The 22,007-nt window shown below is 38.0% G+C and overlaps 1 protein-coding gene across 3 annotated transcripts in view; it reads right to left on the reverse strand.

Moving 5' to 3' along the window:
- The window catches only part of LOC127623685 (protein FAM184A-like), a 160,035-nt gene that overhangs the window by 40,122 nt on the left and 97,906 nt on the right, over positions 1 to 22,007 (reverse strand). For all 3 annotated transcript variants that reach the window (XM_052098133.1, XM_052098132.1, XM_052098131.1), the window contains exons 10-12: positions 20,601 to 20,751; positions 13,767 to 13,979; positions 1,590 to 1,743 (exon numbers count right to left, since the gene is read on the reverse strand). In XM_052098133.1, the coding sequence (XP_051954093.1) occupies positions 1,590 to 1,743; positions 13,767 to 13,979; positions 20,601 to 20,751 (518 nt within the window). The remainder of the gene's footprint in view (positions 1 to 1,589; positions 1,744 to 13,766; positions 13,980 to 20,600; positions 20,752 to 22,007) is intronic.

The following is a 22,007-nucleotide window of genomic DNA, read 5'->3' on the forward strand; positions in this document are numbered from 1 at the left end:
TATGTTCTCGCAATGAAAGTATAAACCATTCATAAATGCTGCCTCCGTGTGATCGCAGCCCAGACACGCGAGGCAGCGCATATGACCATCAGAAGCGGAGAGAAAACAGCCACATCCAGAGGCGGAAAGAAATCTTTAAAAAGACGCATCCTGAAAAGGATGTTCAATGCCTGCTGTATATTACTCTTTTGTGAATGAAAATACTCTCTTTTAAAGGGGAAAGATACTTCTCTTTTAGAGGTATACACTCTTTTACAGAGCGCTGTTGAAGTGCCCAGGGGCGTGGACTGCACAGCGTGCAGAGAGGGAGAAAGCCGCTGGTAACGCGCCGTAGATCCAACAACAATGCTCTGATAGAGGTGAGTGGAACCTCTACGTCATAGACGTATATATGGTCTAGACTGCAGGACCAGAAGCTGTTTCTCTGATGTTCTATCATTACCTCTACAAGGCACTGATTCCTCTTGTTTGAACGAGTCTTTTGACAGAACAAGCGCTTGTCTGTTTGTGTTTTTCAGCATTTATGAATGTGAAGAATAGTGGAAGAAGAAACAGATCCCATCCTGCAAAAGTATTTGAAGCTTCTGATTATTGTTCGTGGTAATAAAATAATAATGTCACTAGTTAAAAAAATTAAAAAATAATTTAGAATCTATATTTTTGTGTGAGGATCGATATTTTTGATACAACATCAGTAACGGAAGTATCGATACTTTTAGGATTGATCCGCCCATCCCTAATTTGGGCATTGCCAACTAAGGTTATTAAAGTAACATTGCTTAAAATTCCATGTGGAATAAGTTTAAAAAGCTTGTAAAAGTAAATCCAACACAATGATTTACGTGTGGAAAAATACAAATGTTCTGATTTAAGAATTTCAAATATATGCATATATAAAAGTAATTTGAGTGTGTAGGGAGACTAACTTGATTGTGTCATTCACACTGCATCACGGGAGTGCAGAGCTATTCCAGCATTATGTGCCTGCTGCAATTCTCAACATTTTCCCCCTCAATATCAGGGCAGTGGTGGCTCAGCGGTTAAGGTTCAGAAGGTCAGGGGTTCAAGCCCCAACACCACCATGACACCAATGTTGGGCCCTTGAGCAAGGCCCTTGAACCTATCTGCTCCAGGGGCGCCGTATCATGGCTGACCCCGCACTCTGACCCCAGCTTAGCTTAGCTTAGCTGGGATATGTGAAAAATAAATAATTTCACCATGTATATGCAGAAATGTATGTATAATGTGCGACAATTGATCAATTAAATTAAATTAAAAAGTGTGGTTACAAGGAATTCCACTATTAAACACATTAAAAATTTCAGTAGGTCTGTCTTTAACGGTTTATGAGTTATCTGTAAAAATGAACTTTTTTACTTCTAGAACCAGACTTTTGCGCTCCACACTAGACAAAAAATCTTCAAAACAACTCAACGCAAGCCATAAGCGTAAAAGTCTGGGTCTTATTCAATAACCACCCAAAATCCAGTTTGACTTCCCATTTTTTTTGTAAATAATGTTTTATATTAGATTACAGTGGGCCTGTTGTGAGTGTCTGTGTAAGTTTGTGTGTAAATGTATTTGTATACCCAGCATGGCTTTGCCCTCATCCTCCAGTTCGAAGCGGAGAGTCTGCAGCTCTTGCTCTGACTGCTGTTTGAGAGTCTCAATGTTCTGCCTGTGAGCCTCACGCATTGACTGCAGCTCCATGTGATGCTGCTGCCGCAAACGCTCTTCTAACTCCTGCACACACACACACAAACATGCATCAGTTCATAAGCAACTACGACTACATATGGCTAATGCGTAAGAAAAATAAAATAAAATCCAAGGAAGAAATGGATTATACACCATCATATGTACCTTGTTTATTTTGTATTTCTTTATTAATTTCCTGTATACAATGTAATATATTTGTCACGCTTTTCATACTGTACTGATGTACACCAATCAACCCTTCCCTAAGCGCTGCCCCCTTCGGTTACTGCTGCTTGCTCAGATATTGTGATGAGTAGGAAGGCGTGGCCGTGCCTCGATGGTGCACGTCCGGAGCTGAATCAGATGGTCAGCGGGAGAATGAGATAAAGGGGAGCCGGAGGTGCCAGTTCGAGAGACGCACGTGGCCGTGTTGCATGCGTGTCTGATGTTTATGTTTGTTTTAAGTTAAGTTTCTGATTAAACTTTACGTTGACTGTTCAGCCGGTTTCCGCTTCCTCCTTGCCCACCTTTACCAGTTAGAGATAGTTTTACAGAACATCCGATAATAACAAATTGGAGATTTGCACAATGTGATCATAAAGTGCTATTCATAAAGTGATTTTTATCTGACATTTTTCTTTACAGAAATTGTTCAATCATGCAGAAACATGATTAAAAACTGCAGAGACCGTGAATCTGAATAGTGGTAAATGCTTATCACAGTCAGTTGAAAAGAGAGAAGCCTCATTTTACAGCAATTACAACTGATAACATTAGTTTAAGTGAACAAAACAGTTTCAAACATTTATACAACTTAATCTATGATACTAGCTTACACAAAATCATCTCATCCCAGACAAAATTGCATCAATATTACTGGCAATACAAGAAAGCAGCACTCAGCCGGGAACATATTTGTAACTCTAATGTTGTAATTCTCAAGTAACTGCCAATCAGAGGAATTATTACTCTATCAATAGGCACTTAAGCATCTCTGCTAGCTTGTTTGAGGTCTTGAATGGCTGCCGTTTTGTGCCAGGCCAGAGGAATGCAAATTACAGCATCTTGAATTAGATTAAGAAAATGGAGCTGTTTGAATGGGTGGAGATACATTGACATGATAAGGGCTAATGCAGGGCACCTGCCTCCACTGGAAGTCAGTGATATCCAGCAGTGTGGGGTGCGGATGGCAGAGGAAGTGGGTTGGATAATGACAGGGGAGACAAATTAGACCAAATGCTTCAGTAAACACTGGCTGCACTGAGCCAGTTGGCAGGACTGTGCTGGAAATGAGCTGGAAGTGGACAAATTTAACTTAATATGTAGGCAATCAAAATAAAACAACAGCAGACTGACAGGGAAGATCAAATGAGGTGATGGAAACAAGCATGTTTCTCCACTGACGTCATCCAAGAAAGATTTCAAATGCAGTTATTTCTTTACATTATAGTACATTTTTTTGAACCGGCAGCCATATCACCCTGCAGCTCTTGCCTGGTTGCCCACTAAAGCTAAGCAGGGTTGAGCCTGGCCAGTACCTGGATGGGAGAGCTCCTGGGGAAAAACCAAGGTTGCTGCTGGAAGTGGTATTAGGGAGGCCAGCAGGGGGTGCCCACCCTATGGTCTGTGTGGGTCCTAATGCCCCAGTATAGTGATGGAGACACTATACTGTAAAAAGGCAGCGTCCTTCGGATGAGACGTTAAACCGAGGTCCTGACTCTCTGTGGTCATTAAAAATCCCAGGATGCTTCTCGTAAAGAGTAGGGGTGTAACCCTGGTGTCCTGGCCAAATTCCCCCCATTGGCCCCCATCTATCATGGCCTTGTATTAATCTCCATCCCTGAATTGGCTACATCAATCTACCATCTCCTCTCTGCCAATAGCTGGTGTGTGGTGGGCGTTCTGGCGCACTATGGCTGCCGTCGCATCATCCAGGTGGATGCTGCACACTGGTGGTGGTTGAGGAGATTCCCCCTATACTATGTAAAGCGCTTTGAGTGCCTAGAAAAGCGCTATATAAATATAATGAATTGTTAATTAAATTATTATCTTTTCCCGGGCACAGATTGTGTTTTTGAAGGGCTCTTAAAAGTGTAAAATGTACTTATATATTTCCCTATCTGTTGCCATTGATGAGTAATTGTTACATGATTACACCTGATCACAAAACTGAGCGCCCATGAGCAAAGATGTCAACCTCTTGATCTTACATTTTCAGGGGAAACCTGCGCTAACCCAGTAGATGCCACTGAAATGAATGGGAATGCTACTAGAATGCTCTCTTTGGCAATTTAGAACTTCTTGGCCATCATGAGCATTGCAATTTCTCCTTTACGTTTATCTATGAGTGGTCTGTTTTCTCCCTCTTATACGGTCTCTGTTTCCATTTCAGTTAGGATGCTGTCATAGAAGCCATTTTCCTTTGTAGGCAGTAGACCACAGTCTAGCTCACTAGGTTTTGGAAAATACCTATAATGTTTGTTAATTGAACCCAAAAAAGTATCAGTCAAAATGTGCTTGTATCAATTGACTAATAAATCAGTCACAGTTACTGGTACAGTTTGTAGTGCTGCAAGTTCATGCTTTCTCCTGTTTAAGCAGACTACATTCTGCGCTCTGACAGCTCGGCAAAACTGAAAAGGTGTCAGCGAACACTGCAGCCTGAGGATTTTTAATGGAGAAGAACACACTCACGTACACAGGCACACTCACACTTCTACAGGAGGATGCTTTCAGTGTGTATGATATTAACAGAATTAACACATACACACAAAGATGTGAAGTTTTTCCCACACATCTCTTCCCGCTCTCAAGTCATGGTGCCATTTTCACCTCTATAAGTGCTACTAGATTGACGTCACATGTTGAAATACATCTGGAGTGGAAAAAAAATACACTTCACATCCTCTCCTGCCAACAAAACTGGTGCATAGTTTAGAGAGTCTTATTTTAGTGAGCTGTTTAGCTTTAAGCTATTCAGGAAAATGTAATTGATTTAAACTATTTAGGGATTCGACACTCGCTATTTTTCACTTTGTTTCCATATAAAAGACAGAATACCCTACAAGCATCTATATACAGAGAACATCCTATATGTTTTCTGCATTAAACAAGGTTTCTGCAAGTTTTATGAAGTTAAATTTAAGACCTTTCTAAGGCCACATAAATAGAAATGTAACAAACAGAAATCCAATCAGAGCTGTATTCTCTCTTACAATATTTAATACCATTATATTGTGAATTTAAGACATTTTAAGGTCTTAAAACTGAAGTATGCAATTTCTGCGCCAACGAAATTGTAAAAATAAACTTTGTTTTTAGTTTTTTGAATACGTCCCCAGTCTACTGTTGGTGAAACAAAGAGATAGTCACGCCCCCAACCCATGCCATTTGTTGAGTAACGTTGATGGGTGGGTCATTAAAACAAACAGAGACATTTTTAAAGTGCCACAGATAGACTCACAGTTTTTGAGGAAATTAACCTATGAATGGCTTACTTATAGTTGTCTTTGCATATTAAGCTGGGATAGGACAAAGTATTTTAACACAGAAAACATTATATACTGTACTTCAGCTTTAATTGAAAAACAAAAGTACAAATGAAGACTGAGAATTTTCTAAGACTTGTAGAAACTCTGAAAGCATTGTGCCACATTTTACCCCATTTAAGGGGTGGTAATAGACACAACGATCATAGCATTATGGTACAAGACATAAATGTTAAACAAATACACTAACAGGTGTTTTTAGACACACCTACTAATTCTTTATTTTTACTATTTAAAATTTGATAGTAATAATAATAAAGTCTACAAAATTATGCAATAACACAAACGGAAGTAAAATTACGTGACTATGGCAGCATTTTTGCTAAATTATATTATGTAGCGAGTTTAATGTTGTCCCAAAAAGATGTATTTTAAGGTTAATGCTCTTTTGAGTTTTAAATGAATAAAACCTGCCTCCTTATCCTAGACCCTCAACAGAAACCTAACCAATAGTGTCATAAAAGCAAATGCGAGATGAAAAACACAATAGCTGATGCAGCCATGCCATTTCATGGTGCTTCCATAACACTTTGGGCTCATGTGTTGACTCGCATGCTTTGCTGGTCTCAAATCCTACATCTTCCAGGTCCACGTCCAGTCCAACGCTCTATCAGTTGCAAGTTAGTCATGTTTGAGTAAGCTAGTATATGTAGTAGTTTATGTAATGCAAGAGAGGTTACAAGGCCTTCCGTGAATCCAAGAATCAACAATACAGTGCTTTTCGGGCCGCAAGGGTTGTGATATCAAGTTCACTGTGGCAGGGTGGAGGGCGGGGCCGGGTCGTGATTCTACACACCCGGTCCCTTATCAGTGTAAAGCAGTCAATGGAAAGGAGGAGGCGAGAACCGGCTTGATAATATAAACAATATTTTAATTATAAACTTAAAAGACAACAACACACAGATGACGGACATGCCCGTAAACAATCTCTCTCTCCTGCACTATCCTCCGCAGTCAGCCTTTATCCCTCTCGGAGGCTTAATTAGCCTGATAATTGTGTAGAATCACGACCCGGCCTCGCCCTCCGCCCTGCCACATTCACATTTAAAAATACCAAGCAAACATTACAGAGAAATGCAGTACTTATTTTTGTTTTCATCAGCCAGCTGAATAAATGAACATAGCGTTGGAATCACACTTGTAAATATGTGTATCATGCATGCAGCAGGCTTTATTTTGCATGTGTTACAGGTAAAACAGGATTATTTCCCATCACAGCAAATTAAAACCATAATATCCCATCTCTCATAGTATCAAAACTAGAAAAGATATATATATATATATATATATATATATATATATATATATATATATATATATATATATATATGTGATTTGTTTTACTGGCATAAGAGCAAGCTTAATTAATAAGCACTGTCTTGTAACCTCTCTGCGCCCCCTAGTGTGAGAAGCATTGTATTAAAGTATCTTCTCTTGAGCAACATCCACTCATTAACATAGAATTTACATGTTGAAACGTGAAAATAAAAAAGAAATAGAAAAATAAGATAACATTTTTAATTAGATTAAAGAAAACTGAACTTTGCATTTGAATTTAAATTCTGTCACTATTATTGCATGAATATTAAGAAAAAGCTGTAAAAACAAATGGCAATATCTTATTCACGTTTGCCTTTTCATTTTAAAATTGGTTGCTTCGAGATTGTAGTGAAAATGAAATGTCACATCAATTTATTATATTTATTAATTTGACAGGGATGATGCATTGTTATAGTGAAAATTTAAATCAAAATCAAATCATTTAAATACATTTGCAATTTTGGCAAATGGTATTTTTAATAATGAAATGTTTAATCGGTTCGTTTTCATTTTTATCTTTTGTTTTTGAATTTATTTAAAATTGGCAGAATCTGCCGGCCATGTTAACAACTTCTGCAAAATTCTCAAAAGACTCTGATTCTGCTGATGTTGCGGTACGGTTAGGTGTAGGAGTAGGGTTCGTGCTATGGTTACATTAAGGTTTAGAGGTTAGAGTTAAAGGTAAAGGATAGGGTAGGTTTAGGTTTAGGAGCGGGAGTAAGGTTAACAGTGTAATTACAGATGTAATTAAATGCAGGTTCATTACATGTAAGTACAATGCAACACCACGTATGTACATAATAAGTACATTGAATCAAATGCTAAAGTTCATAGTACGTAAAGACACTAAATATAAAGTGGGTCCACTTTTCCTATACTATGTGGTCAAAATCCATTTCAAAAGATATTTTTAATAAAAATGTTAGTTTTAAAAGAAATTCATGCTGAATTGTTATAAAGTTGTCTAAAACCCGAATGTAAGCAGTAGTCTTCAGTTCAAAAGATTTGTAAGTTCATGAGAAACTATTTCAGCTAAGTGTGTCCAAACTTTAGACTAATTAATTATTAATAAACCATTTTTCAATAGAATGTTTAATAAAAAACTACTTTAACACATGTACTTAAACAAACATATTTCTACAGTTTAAAATAATTACATGACCTAAGGATGAAAAATAAAGAAACCTTTAGACTGTATCAAAAGGAACATACTGACCATAGGGGAAATCAGTGTGATCAATACCTGAGCCAACGGTGGAGATAACCCAATATAAGACCTTTGAAATCCCTCACCTCTGGTCCTGCAGCAAGGTGAGGCTTAATATAAACCGATCCCTTGTGCCTTTGTGAAACTAGATTTATTTAGCTTTGACGAGCACTTAATGTAGTTTGCTCCCTCATAAAAGGTCTAGAAACTCACTATCTGTTTTCATTCCACTGAATGCAATGCCTTTATGATGCTTTAAGTCAACCTGCCGCAATATGAGCAAAAGGAGGGCAGGAAGTAAACAAGAGTGCACTGTTGTAAAGGGCAGCTCTGCAATTGCCAGGTACTTTCAAGTTTCCTCTCCTTTGGCCTCTCTGATTCATCAGGTCCATATGTTCTCAGGCAGTGGGCTTGTGAGGGTGGGCGCAGACAAGTGTTTTGCCTACTGTGGCAGCTGTGGGTAGTTCGCCTGGTCTTTCCGGCTTGCAGAAAAGTAGTGTTGGGATATTTTTTTCCTTGATATCAGCAAAATGCTACAGGAGGCATCTGAGGTGGTTCATTTGCCTGTTGGAGCAAAGTATCTGATGGAGAAATGGCAAACTCATTCTGAGGACAGAACAGCGAAGGGTAATGCTGACGCTGTCTTCTCTCTCCTCTGCAATGCTGCTGCACCCACTAGCAGCAGAGAAGCATTCCTCAAATCGACTTCAAAAGAGCCCTACTGAATATTGACATGTAAGGACGGGGCCCATATCAAACAGTGCAACGTTGTTACATTAACATGAACGATTACGAAGACAAAAACAAGCAATGAAAATGTTTCATTAACTAAAACGCACATAAAACAGAAATTTGCAAAAGGATGAAAACTAAATTGAGACTATATAAGTGCAGAATATAAATGAAAACTAAACATAATTTAAAAAGAAATTGATTTGAGCTTTTCGTGTTTTCAATCAATGCTGGATCTCTGAAGCCTGACTTTTGAAAAATGAAAAGAAAATGGCAAATAATAAAACGAGGCAATTGATTGGCAGTTTGCATTGTGTAAGTGACATTTTGGCACAGGTATATTTGAAAACAAACACAGCAATATTAAATCAATGTGCAAAGTGGTTACAGCAGATTATGATGCAGATGCCTTAAGACAACATGAAAGAAATGTCTCTAATTTAGTTGATTCCGTCTTAAACAAAACTTTTGAATATACTTTAAAGAAAATATGCCATTAACTTCACAAAGTTTGGGAAATCCAGGACACCGTGCTCTGGTGTGGGCCATCTGAAACAAGATGTGAGCAGATCAATCCAGAGGTATGGTGGTTCCAATTTTATGTCCAGATGTTGCAATGATGGCACATTGTCTCAAAGTAGCCTACGGCAGTATTCAGTGTTTTTGTGAATTTGACATGCAAAACTTTTAGTTTGAACTTTAATGGTATTATTTGAGTATGGTGCAGTTTTTAGATGAAGTGTAATATGCGTCATATAGGCAGATCATAGGCAACAATTTATGGTCCTATGTTATGCATTAGCTACAAAGGTTCTGACCGGTTAGTGGTTAGAAATCACACAAAACAGAATTAAATAAATAGGGACCAAACACGTTCCTGTGCAAAAAAACTAGAAACAGGTGTCTCAAGAACACTATTTAAAGATTCAATATTTTTTTATTTGACGTGGTGTCTAAAAACATGGCTCTAAAAATGAATACCTGTTAATTATATTCTCGGTTGGGGAGTAATGGAATACATGTAACAGGATTACGTATTTAAAATACAAAATATAAGTAACTGTATTCCACTACAGTTACAATTTAAATCATTGGTAATTATAATAAAGTAACATTCAAAAAGTATTTTGATTACTGAAGAGATTACTTTGCATTTTATTGTCATTTGTTTCGTTTAATATTTAGTCCTTTCAGATGGGAAACATTTATACATAGAAATTATGTGATCCAAAGTGCATTTGAACAGCGGTGAAACACTTTCTATATGATGTGTTACATTCATACGAGCAGACAGAGAAGTACGTTTGAAGTAAGTTTGGAGCAGAAGAAATAGAAATAAACCTTGTGTAAATTGTCAGCTTTACGCTAAGCTAAAATGATATTTCTAGCCATATTACATACACATGTCAGCAGGCGCGATCATATTTATTTATCAAGAAAAATCACGTTGGTCATAATTTCTTCTTTTCTAGTAAGACCTTTGATATTAGGGCAAAAATCATATTCTTGGTAATAATTTTTGTATTGTTTTCCTGTAAAAATATCTAAAAATCATTAAAACAAGATCAATTGGATTGATCTTGTTTTAGAAACAACACTAGATAAGATATTTAGTTTTTTCAGAGAATGTATTTTTAACATGTGTATTTTGTCTTACTGTACTGGCAGAGTTTTATAGTCAAAACAAGTGATAAAATCTACCAGTGCTGAAGAAGTAATCCAAAGTATTTAGATTACGTTACTAACCTTGAGTAATCTAATGGAATACGTTAAAAACTATATTTTACAGCATGTATTCTGTAATCTGTAGTGGAATACATTTCAAAAGTAACCCTCCCAACCCTGAATATATTTATATATATTATTTATCCAACTGAAACTAAATAAAAAATTAAGGCGCAAATTTACTAAAAAGTTGCGTCACTATTGCGTGTGGCAATTAGCACTGAAACAGCACAACCTCTTTAATATTTAAATGAAGTCATTGTTATTTATTTCTGTGAACACGCCTGCTTTTAATGTAAATTAGGCTCATTTTAGAATGTGCTTCACTCACAAACATTGCCCGCCACAATTTACATTGTGCTATTATTGCTCAATGAAAGCAGTTGATAAAGTTTATGTTTTTTAAAAGAGATATTTGTGTACATTTTTAACCGATTATGGCAGCAGTAATTCATCAAATAATAATCAAATAGTGGAGAAGAGCATTATAACATGGCATATATCCAGACATGCAGTATAGTAAAGCACACTTTCAGCATGCTAATAAAGATGATTGAGGTGTCTGAATCACAGTAGTGGAGTGACGCTGTCCAGTACCACACCACACTGACCTAACTAATGCTAATTAAACACAAACCAATAAACCAGCAGCTCATAGCTAGACTGTATACATGTCTACCATGGACATGACGCTTTGGAGCAAAAATATATTGGGATTTCATTACCCTTCTGTTAGTTCTCCAGCTACATGAATGACACGAACACTGAATACTAAAGAAGAAGAGGGAACAGAGGTGTTATCTCAATAGCATGGCCACTGGGCAAAACTCACATCCAGATTCTACAGCAATTCCAATTAGCCTGGAATCTATTACCTCTGCCTGTGGCCCTGGGAAACTCATCACCATGTGAATTACTGCTATGTATGACATTCAATATCCTCTATGAACCAATAAAATATTTCTTGTATTAGCATGGTAATCATTCATCTGTCTATAACCACTGGCACTAATGATTTTTCACCAGCCATGCTTATTTTTTTATGAATTCTGACAAGAAGCTAGTCAAGAAGCCTTCAACAGGGGAGATAAAATAACAATGAAATTTACTGAATTGGAAAGCAGGTTTCAATGTGATACTGGGTCAATTGAATCGGTTAACCCCAACATTTATATTTCCTATCACTGGTAGACAAAATAATATCTCCTACTGACCTATTGACAGCTGGTGACAAGGTCCATTTTGCCAAATGTGGCCCTGTCATGGAGAGTGGAACACATCTATAATGGAGGTCAGCTGGTCTTATTCCTCGTAATACACTCTGAGGCCAGCCGGGACATGTTGTAATGAAACACATTTTGCAGCAGTTTGTAAAAATAAACAGTAAAGCGATTCAAAAGTGACTACAGAGCTAATTCCACACAGCTAAATTCAGCAAATAAATTCCTAGGCCCTGCTTGGCACGGTGTAGTTTGTCTGACGCTACATTCAGCGAGTCAATCCCAACTTGTCACCAGCTATTCAAGCAGTATATCCACACTGTCCTTTCATCTCCAGGCCTGCAATGTGGAGCCACTTCAGCCCGGCTCAAGGTAATCACTTCAAGTCGACTTGAGAGTTTCTCTCCCCTGGTGTCGTCAGGGTCCATGTACTGGATAAAGAAGACATTACAGGGTGTGACAGCAAGTGCTCAGCCATTACAAACCCACAGGCAGGAGAACAGAGAGCTGAGAGTGAGCAGGTTATCCCAGGATACAGAGAACGGGAGAATCAGAGCGCTATGCTGTGGCAGGGCTGGATCTGTGGTAGAATAGGATTTTTTGTGATGGAAAAACCAATTAGGCCAATTAGGCTAAAAAGAAAAGCATTGCTCTGTTTGGTTTGGCTACTTAAAGATAAGTCAAGTGCTACAACAGCAAAGAAGGGGCGCTAAGCCAGACTTATACTATCTGCATTAAGTCTGGTCCAAAATGCAGCTTTTTCATGTTATGAACAGCCTAGTTAGGCAGGAAAGCCTTCCAAGGGTCTTGAATGAGGGCAAACAGGCCAAATAGGCAAAAAAAGATTATACTCATTTGCTTGGCAGCATTTGGAAAAGTCAAGCGCTCCAACAGCTATTAAAAGTTGGAGTGGACATTGTCTTGCTTAGCCGACTGTTGATTATCATCATCAAGTCCGGTGTATGATGCAACATATTCTGGTCACCACCGATTTAGGCAAATCACTAACATATGCGATGAAAGTTTGTGCTACGTGACTAAAAATATCTGTGAATAGCAACTGGATGACACATTTTCAGATTTCACAAACCATTGATTGAGTAGTGTGGTAGCAAAGAAGTTCACCACTGAGGTCCTTTCACTATGTGTTGAGAGTAAATATTTGGTTTGAGTCTGTAAAATATGTGTCAAAAAACAAGATCCAAGTCATCGAATCATCTCTCTTTTAATACCCTTTCTGTTATTTACAGTGAGTTTTAGCACATGTTCTTCAACTTATGTAAATACTTAAAAATAGTATGAATTACACATGTAAACAAAACAAAAAACATGCAACTTTATATGTATATCTGTATATATATATTTATATATGGCCTATGTATGCGATTTCAAGACAAATATATTGAAGGAACACATGGAAATTGTAATTGAAAAAAAATGTGATCAAAATGATAAACAATTAAAGATCAAATAAAATGAGCAAAATCAGAATTTTCATAATGTACCCTATTAAACAGCATTAGCTGAGAAAGAATTGATTTCTTATGATATAAAAATAAACATTATAACTGAAATATACCCAAATGAAATGACATCGAAACAAATCAAAATCTGAATCAAATCATAAGCTTGTGAATGAGAATAAAATTAAATCGGGAAATCTGTATCAATAGCCAGCCCTATAAATCAGATTTGAGAGCAAATTAAAATATACAGACGTGCTCAAGGATATCTTGTTCACTTGCAAATTTCTCAAACAAAACACAGAATATATTTTTAAGGTACGATGCCAAAAACCTCACAAACTTCAGCAAATTCAGCAACTAGTTTTAACATATTGAGTGGTGGAGACCCAGGTTCAAGTTTGGCCTGGGTGATGTTCCCGTTCAGGTCCTCTATCTCTCTCCTCTTGATCTCTAATACTGGGTCTTTCGATACAGTTGTCGAAAATGTGAAGCTAAAAAACAAGCCGCACTAATTGTTGCAGCCTGGGAACAGAGGTGTATAGTAACTAGTACAAATACATTTTAAGAATATTTCCCTTTTCTCGAGTATAAATATTAATGTTGACTTATACCTTGCTACATTTAGAAGAAAAATAATAATAATTATTATTTCACTCCGATACATTTCTCGAGAACCTTTCGTTAATTTAGCACAAAAGGTGACACAGCTGCAAATGTAAACTGCATGCGGCTCAGTGATAGTGATAACAAATAACTGAGAACTGAGAGGTAAAAGAAAAAGATTAAAGAGCACATTCATAGAACTGTCTGTTTGTGAGACAGCCGGGAGATTATGTTTAGTTGGGGTTACCTTGAGGTCATGCTGGCGGGCTTCTTGCATGTCCTGAACGGTGCAGCAATGGGCTTCCTGCAGACGCTGCTGTCTGCACTGGTGCTCCAGCTCAATCTCCTGCATCTGCTGGCCCAGGTGCTCTCGCTCCTGACTGAACTGCGCCTGCAGCTGCTGCAGGGAATGCTGTGATTGTGAAAGTTGCATTTCTAGACTCTGTTTCAGCAAGGAAATCTGTACATGAAAAAAGAGGCAAAGAGACAGTAAGTAGAAGACATGAGACGAGGTGATTGATTGATTCTCTGGGCACATATGACTACCTGAAAAATGAAACTTCTTCTGAAAACATTAATCAGGATATGTCCTGGAATAAAGATCAGACAATGGCCTTGACCAAGCTTCAGGTGGATTTTGATATAATATACAAGAGGGAGGTTTTTTGCTATTGTGTCTGATGGTAATGATGTTTGATAACAATGACATTTCTCATTTTTTGAAGAAAAGTTAGAGAAAGACTTAGACATATTTACACAATTATCTTTAAACTTATAAGAAATAAAATATTAAATGATTGTTTCTTAATTAAAATGATCAAATATTGATCAGTTTGGTAATAACACCTAATAAACCTGTTAATTTCGTAATAAACCTCAAATTAAATAACAACTATAATATATGACAATGACAACAGATATAAAATAACTAAAATGCTTGATGTGATGATGGTGACAGTATTGGGGACAGTGATTATATATACAGGTTTGGGAGGGTTCCTTTTTAAATGTATCCCACTACCGATTACAGAACACATGCTGTAAAATGTAATTTGTAACGTATTCTGTTAGATAACTCAAGGTCAGTAACGTAATCTAAATACTTTGGATTACTTCTTCAGCACTGGTAGATTTTTTTCACTTGTTTTGACTATAAAAATTCTGCCAGTACAGTAAGACAAAATACTCCCCAACACTGGATATATATATATATATCTTCAGTTAATATTCACATCAACCATTAGAATGGGGAAAAATATTGTTTTTAATTATTAAAAAATAATAATATTTGGACCGTGGCATGATTGTTGGTGCCAGGCGGGCTGGTTTGAGTATTTCTTTAACTATTGATCTCCTGGGATTTTTACGCACAACAGTCTCTAGAGTTTACTCCGAATGGTGCCAAAAAACATCCAGTGAGTGGCAGTTCTGTGGACGGAAATGTCTTGTTGATGAGAGAGGTCAACTGAGAATGGCCAGACTGGGTTGGCGCTGTTTTCGTGGCACGAGGGGGACCTACACAGTGTAAGGCAGGTGGTTTTAATGTTGTTAATGTTAAATGTTTAATGTTAAAGTTTCACAGACATGTGACAAACAGATATGTTTTTCAAACATATGAATTGCAATATGTCTTTACATTATATACAATTTTTTACTCAAAAATATATAGTTGCCTTTATATTTTAGGCAAGGATGTCCCCTGCAAGGAATCATCATATTTGGGGTTCCTTGGGATTAAAAAGTTTGAAAACCCCTGGCTTAGGAGACCAGGCTGGAGTCACTGATTCGAACTCACGACTCCAGGGGTGGTAGTCAGCATCTTTACACACTGAGCTACCCAGGTCCCCTTATTTGTAACTTGAAACATCATCTAAAAATTGCAGCAATTTTCCACAACAAGCTTAAAAACCAGCGAGACATGTTACAACGGTCCAAGGTGTCCATCTAGAGCAAGTTTACATAGAAAGAACGGCCCCTTAGCAAGCACCTCAAATTAGCAAAACTATGAAAAATGTTTTCATTATAGAGACCAATAGAAATGCCGATAAGGTGGCAATGATAAGACATCTTATCACTAATTTTGATGATCACACCATTTATATCTCCACAAACTGTTTCGGGGTTTGTTTGTGTGTGACACAAACAAACCCTCTATTCCCCGAGAACGCAGCGGGCATTCCGTCCACCAGGGGCATTATTTAATTATTGTTTCTTGGGGATTGGGGATGACCTGCCGGCAGATGGGGCATAAGGCACGCCTTCCCCCAGGTGTATGTCATGCCGGGGGTTCCCTGGCCTGAGAGAACGCGGGAGGAATAAGACAGGGCGGAGGGCGGGGCCGGGTCGTGATTTACACACCCGGTCCCTTATCAGTCTAATCAAGCCTCCGAGAGGGATAAAGGCCGACTGCGGACTGTGGTGCGACAGAGAGAGAGATAGCGTTTAAGGGCAGCCGTCTGTCCTATGTGTGTGTGTGTGTGTGTGTGTGTCTTTTAATTTTAGTTCTTTATTAAAATATTATTTATATTGTCAAGCTGGTTCTAACCTCCTCCTTTCCATAATCCCTTTACAGTGTGTAAAAACACTTTGGGTCCTGTTTTCCTCTGTGAGTAGAGCATTAGGGTGTAAATTCATGTCTGGCAATCATGTCTACAAGCACTGAATCAGGAAGACTGAGCCTGGGATATGGTGAGAATCAGACATCGCCAACAGACACGTTCTCCATACACAAATCATTATTTCAAAGCTTGAATCAGCGAGGCTGCAGATTTGTGGAAGCGCCAGCCCACTCATTGGCTTGATTAGCAGAGTCATTTATGGGAAGAGGGTGACATAGAGAGATCCAATGTGTTATTGTGACCGAAATGGCCCACGTTGTCATCTGCCAACAAGTCGAAATTTGTGAAGGCGGTAAATGGCGCTGCGCTCGTCATCACTTCAGCGACTATCTTAATTTCCAAGCAGGCTGGAAATGGCTCCGTAATGGTTGAGAAATCACAGCTCACATCACAGCCAGTGTGTTTGAGGAAGTAGAATGCTGACAAAGAGATGAATGCACAGCCTAACGTGGCTAATAAAGAAAAATGCTAACAAATATGCAGCGCATAGATACAGTAGATGAATAGAGCTTCAGGGTGTCTACACACTAGAGAAAACTCAGAAGGCTTATGATGGATAGGAATGAATAAGATTTGGTTTGAGGGCTGGGAAAGAGTCAGGTCAGTTTGAAATCAAGTGGGAATATGGGAAATTACACTTATGAAAGCTGAACCTGCCTCTCTGAAATTCTCATTGTTCAATGGATGGCTACATCATAGAGCATAGCTGTAAAAGTTGTCAACTTTTGGTAGCATGTTGGAACATTTGCAAATCCTTGTGCTTCATGAAATAAATGGATTTGCAACAATCATTGACACAGTGCGAAGTGTAGTGTGTAGATGCTTTCACATACACATTTTGGTATTTTGAATTAATCATTTATATAGCACTTTTCTGACACTACACTCAAAGGGCTTTACACAGTGAACAGGGGACTCTCCTCAACCACCACCAGTGTGCAACATCCACCTGGATGATGCAACAGCAGCCATAGTGCACCAGTACACTCACCACACACCAGCTATTGGTGGAGAGGAGAAAGTGAAGTGATAGAGCCAATTAATGGATGGGGATTATTAGGAAGCCATGATTGATAAGGGCTAATGGGGGGAATTTGGGCAGGACACCAGATTTACACCCCTACTTTTTGAAGAAGTGTCCTGGGATTTTTAATGACCACAGAGTGTCAGGACCTCGGTTAACATCTCATCCAAAAGACAGTGCCTTTGTTTTTACAGTATAGTGTGCCAATCACAATACTGGGGCATTAGGACCTACACAGTCTGCAGGGTGAGCAACCCCTGCTGGACTCCCTGATACCTCTGCCAGCAGCAACCTTAGTGTTCCCAAGATGTCCTCCATCTAGGTTCTGACCAGGCTCAGCCCTGCTTAGCTTCTGTAGGCAACCAGTCTTGAGCTACAGGGTGATATGGCTGCTGGCTACATATTACTTCTTTTATCTAAAAGGGTGCACCATTATAATTGGGGTTACCCTTTTAAACCCCAATTATTTTCCAGGGACACAAAAAGTATTACAATGCTTTATATCTTCCAGTGATAATCAGTACAATTTAGTTGTTTATGGTTTAAAAGCTATTAAAATAGACATTGGTTCTGAAATATGTCATATTCAGAATTATGTCATACTTTTGCACAGAACAGTACAGTGCAAAAGTTTGTCAAACATGTTTAGTGAGGACAAAAATAATGGCAGAAATTTTTATTTTTCAATTATCACCATAATCCTATGTTTTCCCTTTTAGTTTGGGAAAAACATTAGATTGGGTTTGCTTTACTCATGGACTGAGTTTCAAAATAAGAATGTCCCTGAATGTCTCTGAAGGTTTTGTCAAACTTTCCAGATTTACCCACAATTTTGTCTCAATAAAACAGAGATCTTTTTAGTGGATAGTGCATCTCAAGGATATAGTAGAAAAACGCATTGTCATGCAACCAAAAGTTGAGAAAACGTTATTTTTTGTTGCCACGCACTCTGACATTGAGAGGCCAGTAGTGCTTTCAGAAATTCGATTTGCAGTATTCTCACTTGATTTCAAACTGACATGACTCTTTCCACACCTGCATTGTACACATTCCCAATCGCCAAATGCACAGTCAGAGCTTTCCTGTGCCCTTTCTCTGATACAAATGTAGTACACTAGAGAGAGCTGATGGGTTCGGGACATTTCTGCAGTGGCAGTAATCGCTTTTCCAATAAATTCTTCAGATCTTGCCAGTGAAGCAAGGCTTGCTTTGACATAATTAGGACTTTGAGAAAGAAAGAGGTCTCGGCTGCCTGCAGAACTCTCTGCAGATGCACACAGACTCTAAATAAAATAATAAACCTTACAACGATGAAAGGAGACAAAACAAACAAGGAAAAAGATGACAATAAAGTGGCTTTGAAATGCACAGTGATAGAATGAGAAATTCTCTCACCATTAAATGCACACTGGTCTGATCTCCATAATCTGTATTTACAATATGCATTAAAACATTGCCATAAAAGGTTAGTTCCATAAAAGTTGAGCTCCAAAAATCTCAGCTGACTCCAGCGGTTAAATTAATGTCTTCTAAAGCGACTCGATAGCTTTTGGTGCGAAACAGATAAATATTTCAGTTTATGCTGACTATCTATGATTTCTGGTGTTTCAAAAGTAGGATCACCATCCATTTGCATTTTATGGACCTACTAAGCTGAGATATGTTTCTATTTTTCTTCAAATATGTTCTGCTGAAAAAAGAAAGGCATACACACATGGGATATCATGAGGATGAGAAAATGATGAGAATTTTCATTTTTGAGTGAAATATCCCTTTAAATGTTTATGAGAAAACGATCATAAAATTCAGTTCCACCACTACAGAATAAATCGATAATTTAGTGATTGCCAATTTAACTCTCTCTAGGCAAGTCAATCTGTGCTTTATAAAATTCCTGCTGTTTTAAGATTTTGATTTTGAATGTGAACTTGCATAAGGGTTTCAACAGCAAGTTTTAAATTCTTCCATCTCTGTGTAATTTTTCAGTCTGTATTTCTCATAGAGCTGTCTAGAACTGACGATGAGAAGCAGACCATGGAAAAAATATGTCATAAAACAGAGTGCAGACTCTGGGAGATCACTGCAATGAGACTGTGGCTTTTTGTCATAATCTAGTGATTAAAAATGAAAAATTACATTATATGCATCTAGAGAACATTTGCAGTTTAATTGTAGTGGAAATTGATCAACTGATTTGAAAGCTGTAATAATGTATCATTGATTATTATAGTCACAAAAAAGTAGAAATGACAGTTGATAAATGACATAGTTTAGTGTCAGTAGGGGGCACAATCAGTACAAATTGTAGCATTTACTTTTAGCATTTTTCAACAAATTGTAGTAGCATTTGTGACAAGACTGGGACTGAATCCCAATTCACATGGCATACTATTCTGTTGGATTTCCTAAGTATTCTGTGCATGTTTTTCTGACTACTACTGGCCACAACTCTATATGGATAGGGTTTACTTTGGTAAACAGTCAAGCGCTCAGCCTATAAATGTTTACTCTTTTGAATGCTAGCCCATACGATCATGTTCGACACATGCAATATGACTGCTTTGTGATAGGCTGAGTTCGGAATAGCATACTACCGGTAATACTTCTGCCATTTCTGTCTATGGCAAAAATAGCAAGAGTAGTATGGTAGTATACAATTCCAAACTCAGCCATACTCTTTGGTACAGTTAATGGCATGCGTATGTTCAGACGACATGCACAGATGCGGACTGTCCATGTGTCTACAAAACTGGGCTAGTGGACAGTATGCATGTCCTGTGCTGATGATTAAATTTGCGTCACGTTTACTGTGCGCGAGATGTAGAGGCATGCGGAAAACCAAAATATACTTCTGCTTTTACACCAGATGCAATGAGACTAAGCAAGAAGCGATAAGAGCTACATCTTTCATGCTAATCACAGTATTTTTCCAAACCAGCCACAACTGCAATAGGGCATTTTGCTGATCACCTGGTTTCGATTTCAGCAACATCATGCTGGGTAAAATCACTTTCATCATTTGTACATGAAACATTAAAAGTGTTCTGATTGGTAGTTATCTTCACATTGCGCAACAGTTTCGTGTTCAGAGCAGAGAGGCAATTTGCTTGTTGCTGAAAACTTGTAAGCATGGTGTTATGCTACATATGAGGGTACCATCTCTTTGTTCGATGAACAGCAGACCGGGGGTGTATTCGGAAAGTTTGTTTGAAAACAATGTTTTTTATTTTATTTCATTCGGTGGCACCAGTGGAGCATAAAATACACACTTTAACTGGAAAGTTGGGACTACCATGAGGTCACAGGTTATTCATTTATGGTGTATGCTTCTGCAGAAGCCACCAGTCAGCATTATTTCAGTTTCATTTTAATAAAACCATGTAACCAAGACACCTTGATAGTAGTTTCAATAGTGCTTGTGCATGTATTTATGATATACCTGTTCTAGCAGGTCCTCGACTTTCCTCTGCCAGCTCTCTCTAGCTGTGCACATTTCCTGATCTTTGCTCTGTGCCAGCTGAGTGAGAGCTGACCTTTTATTATCCTCATGCTCTTCACGCAGCTCCTCACGGAGTTTCTTACACTCCTGCCTGTGGATGCAAACACACAAACACACACACACTAATGACCACACTGTTTTGTGCTTATTCTTAAACCAAAAATCTGTTTGTCTGATATAATGACACACTGATACCAGCATATGTGGGTTGAACCCTGCAGAGGAGTTAACTATATATATACACTGGTGGCCAAAAGTTTGGAATGATGTAACGATTTTGCTCTTATGGAAAGAAATTGGTACTTTTATTCACCAAAGTGGCATTCAACCGATCACACTATATAGTCAGGACATTAATAACGTGAAATATTACTATTACAATTGGATTTTTTTTTTTCTTAAACTACTTTAAAAAGTTCTCATAAAAAAAATCATCCATGTGCAGCAATGACAGCTGTGCAGATTCTTGGCATTCTAGCTGTCAGTTTGTCCAGATACTCGGGTGATATTTCACCCATGCTTCCTGTAGCACTTGCCATAGATGCTGCTGTCTTGTCGGGCACTTCTCATGCACCTTACAGTCTAGCTGATCCCACAAAAGCTCAATGGGGTTAAGATCCATAACACTCTTTTCCAATTATTTGTTGTCCAATTTCTGTGTTTCTTTGCCCACTCTAAAATCTCTTTTTGTTTTTCTCTTTCAAAAGTGGCTTTTTATTTGCAATTCTTCCCATTAGGCCAGCACCCCTGAGTCTTCTCTTTACTGTTGTACATAAAACTGGACATGTGAGGCACCTATTTCTCAAACTAGAGTCTCTGATGCACTTATCCTCTGTTTTAGTTGAATTGCATACAGTGGCAACTCAAAAACAAACACAAAGACAATGTTAAGCTTCATTTAACAAACCAAATAGCGTTCAACTGTGTTTGATATAATGGCAAATTATTTTTCTAGTACCAAATTTGCAAGGATAAGGTGTTGGAGTGATGGCCATGGTATCCAATGCCATCAGTGTACTACAGTTTCACCACAATGATTTAAGGGGCACAATTACTCATTTAAATAATTTAAGGAATACTGAAAACTGTAGGTGAACTTAACTATTTAACTTAATGTTTCTACTCAATAATATTTGTTGAATTGATTCAAATTTAGATCATATATCAGAATTTAACAGATTCTAGGTCAATCATTAAATAAACTTGATTCTCCACAGAAATGCATAGACACCTGCACTTCAGCTGCACATGCACAAGGTGACCTGAGCTAGAGTTAACTGGGTCCAACTTGACCAAAGGGGACACAGATCACCCTAATGGTGACATGCACGAAACAACTATTTGCAA

The sequence above is a fragment of the Xyrauchen texanus genome, chromosome 30 (assembly GCF_025860055.1).
Source record: "Xyrauchen texanus isolate HMW12.3.18 chromosome 30, RBS_HiC_50CHRs, whole genome shotgun sequence".
Lineage (NCBI taxonomy): Eukaryota > Metazoa > Chordata > Actinopteri > Cypriniformes > Catostomidae > Xyrauchen > Xyrauchen texanus.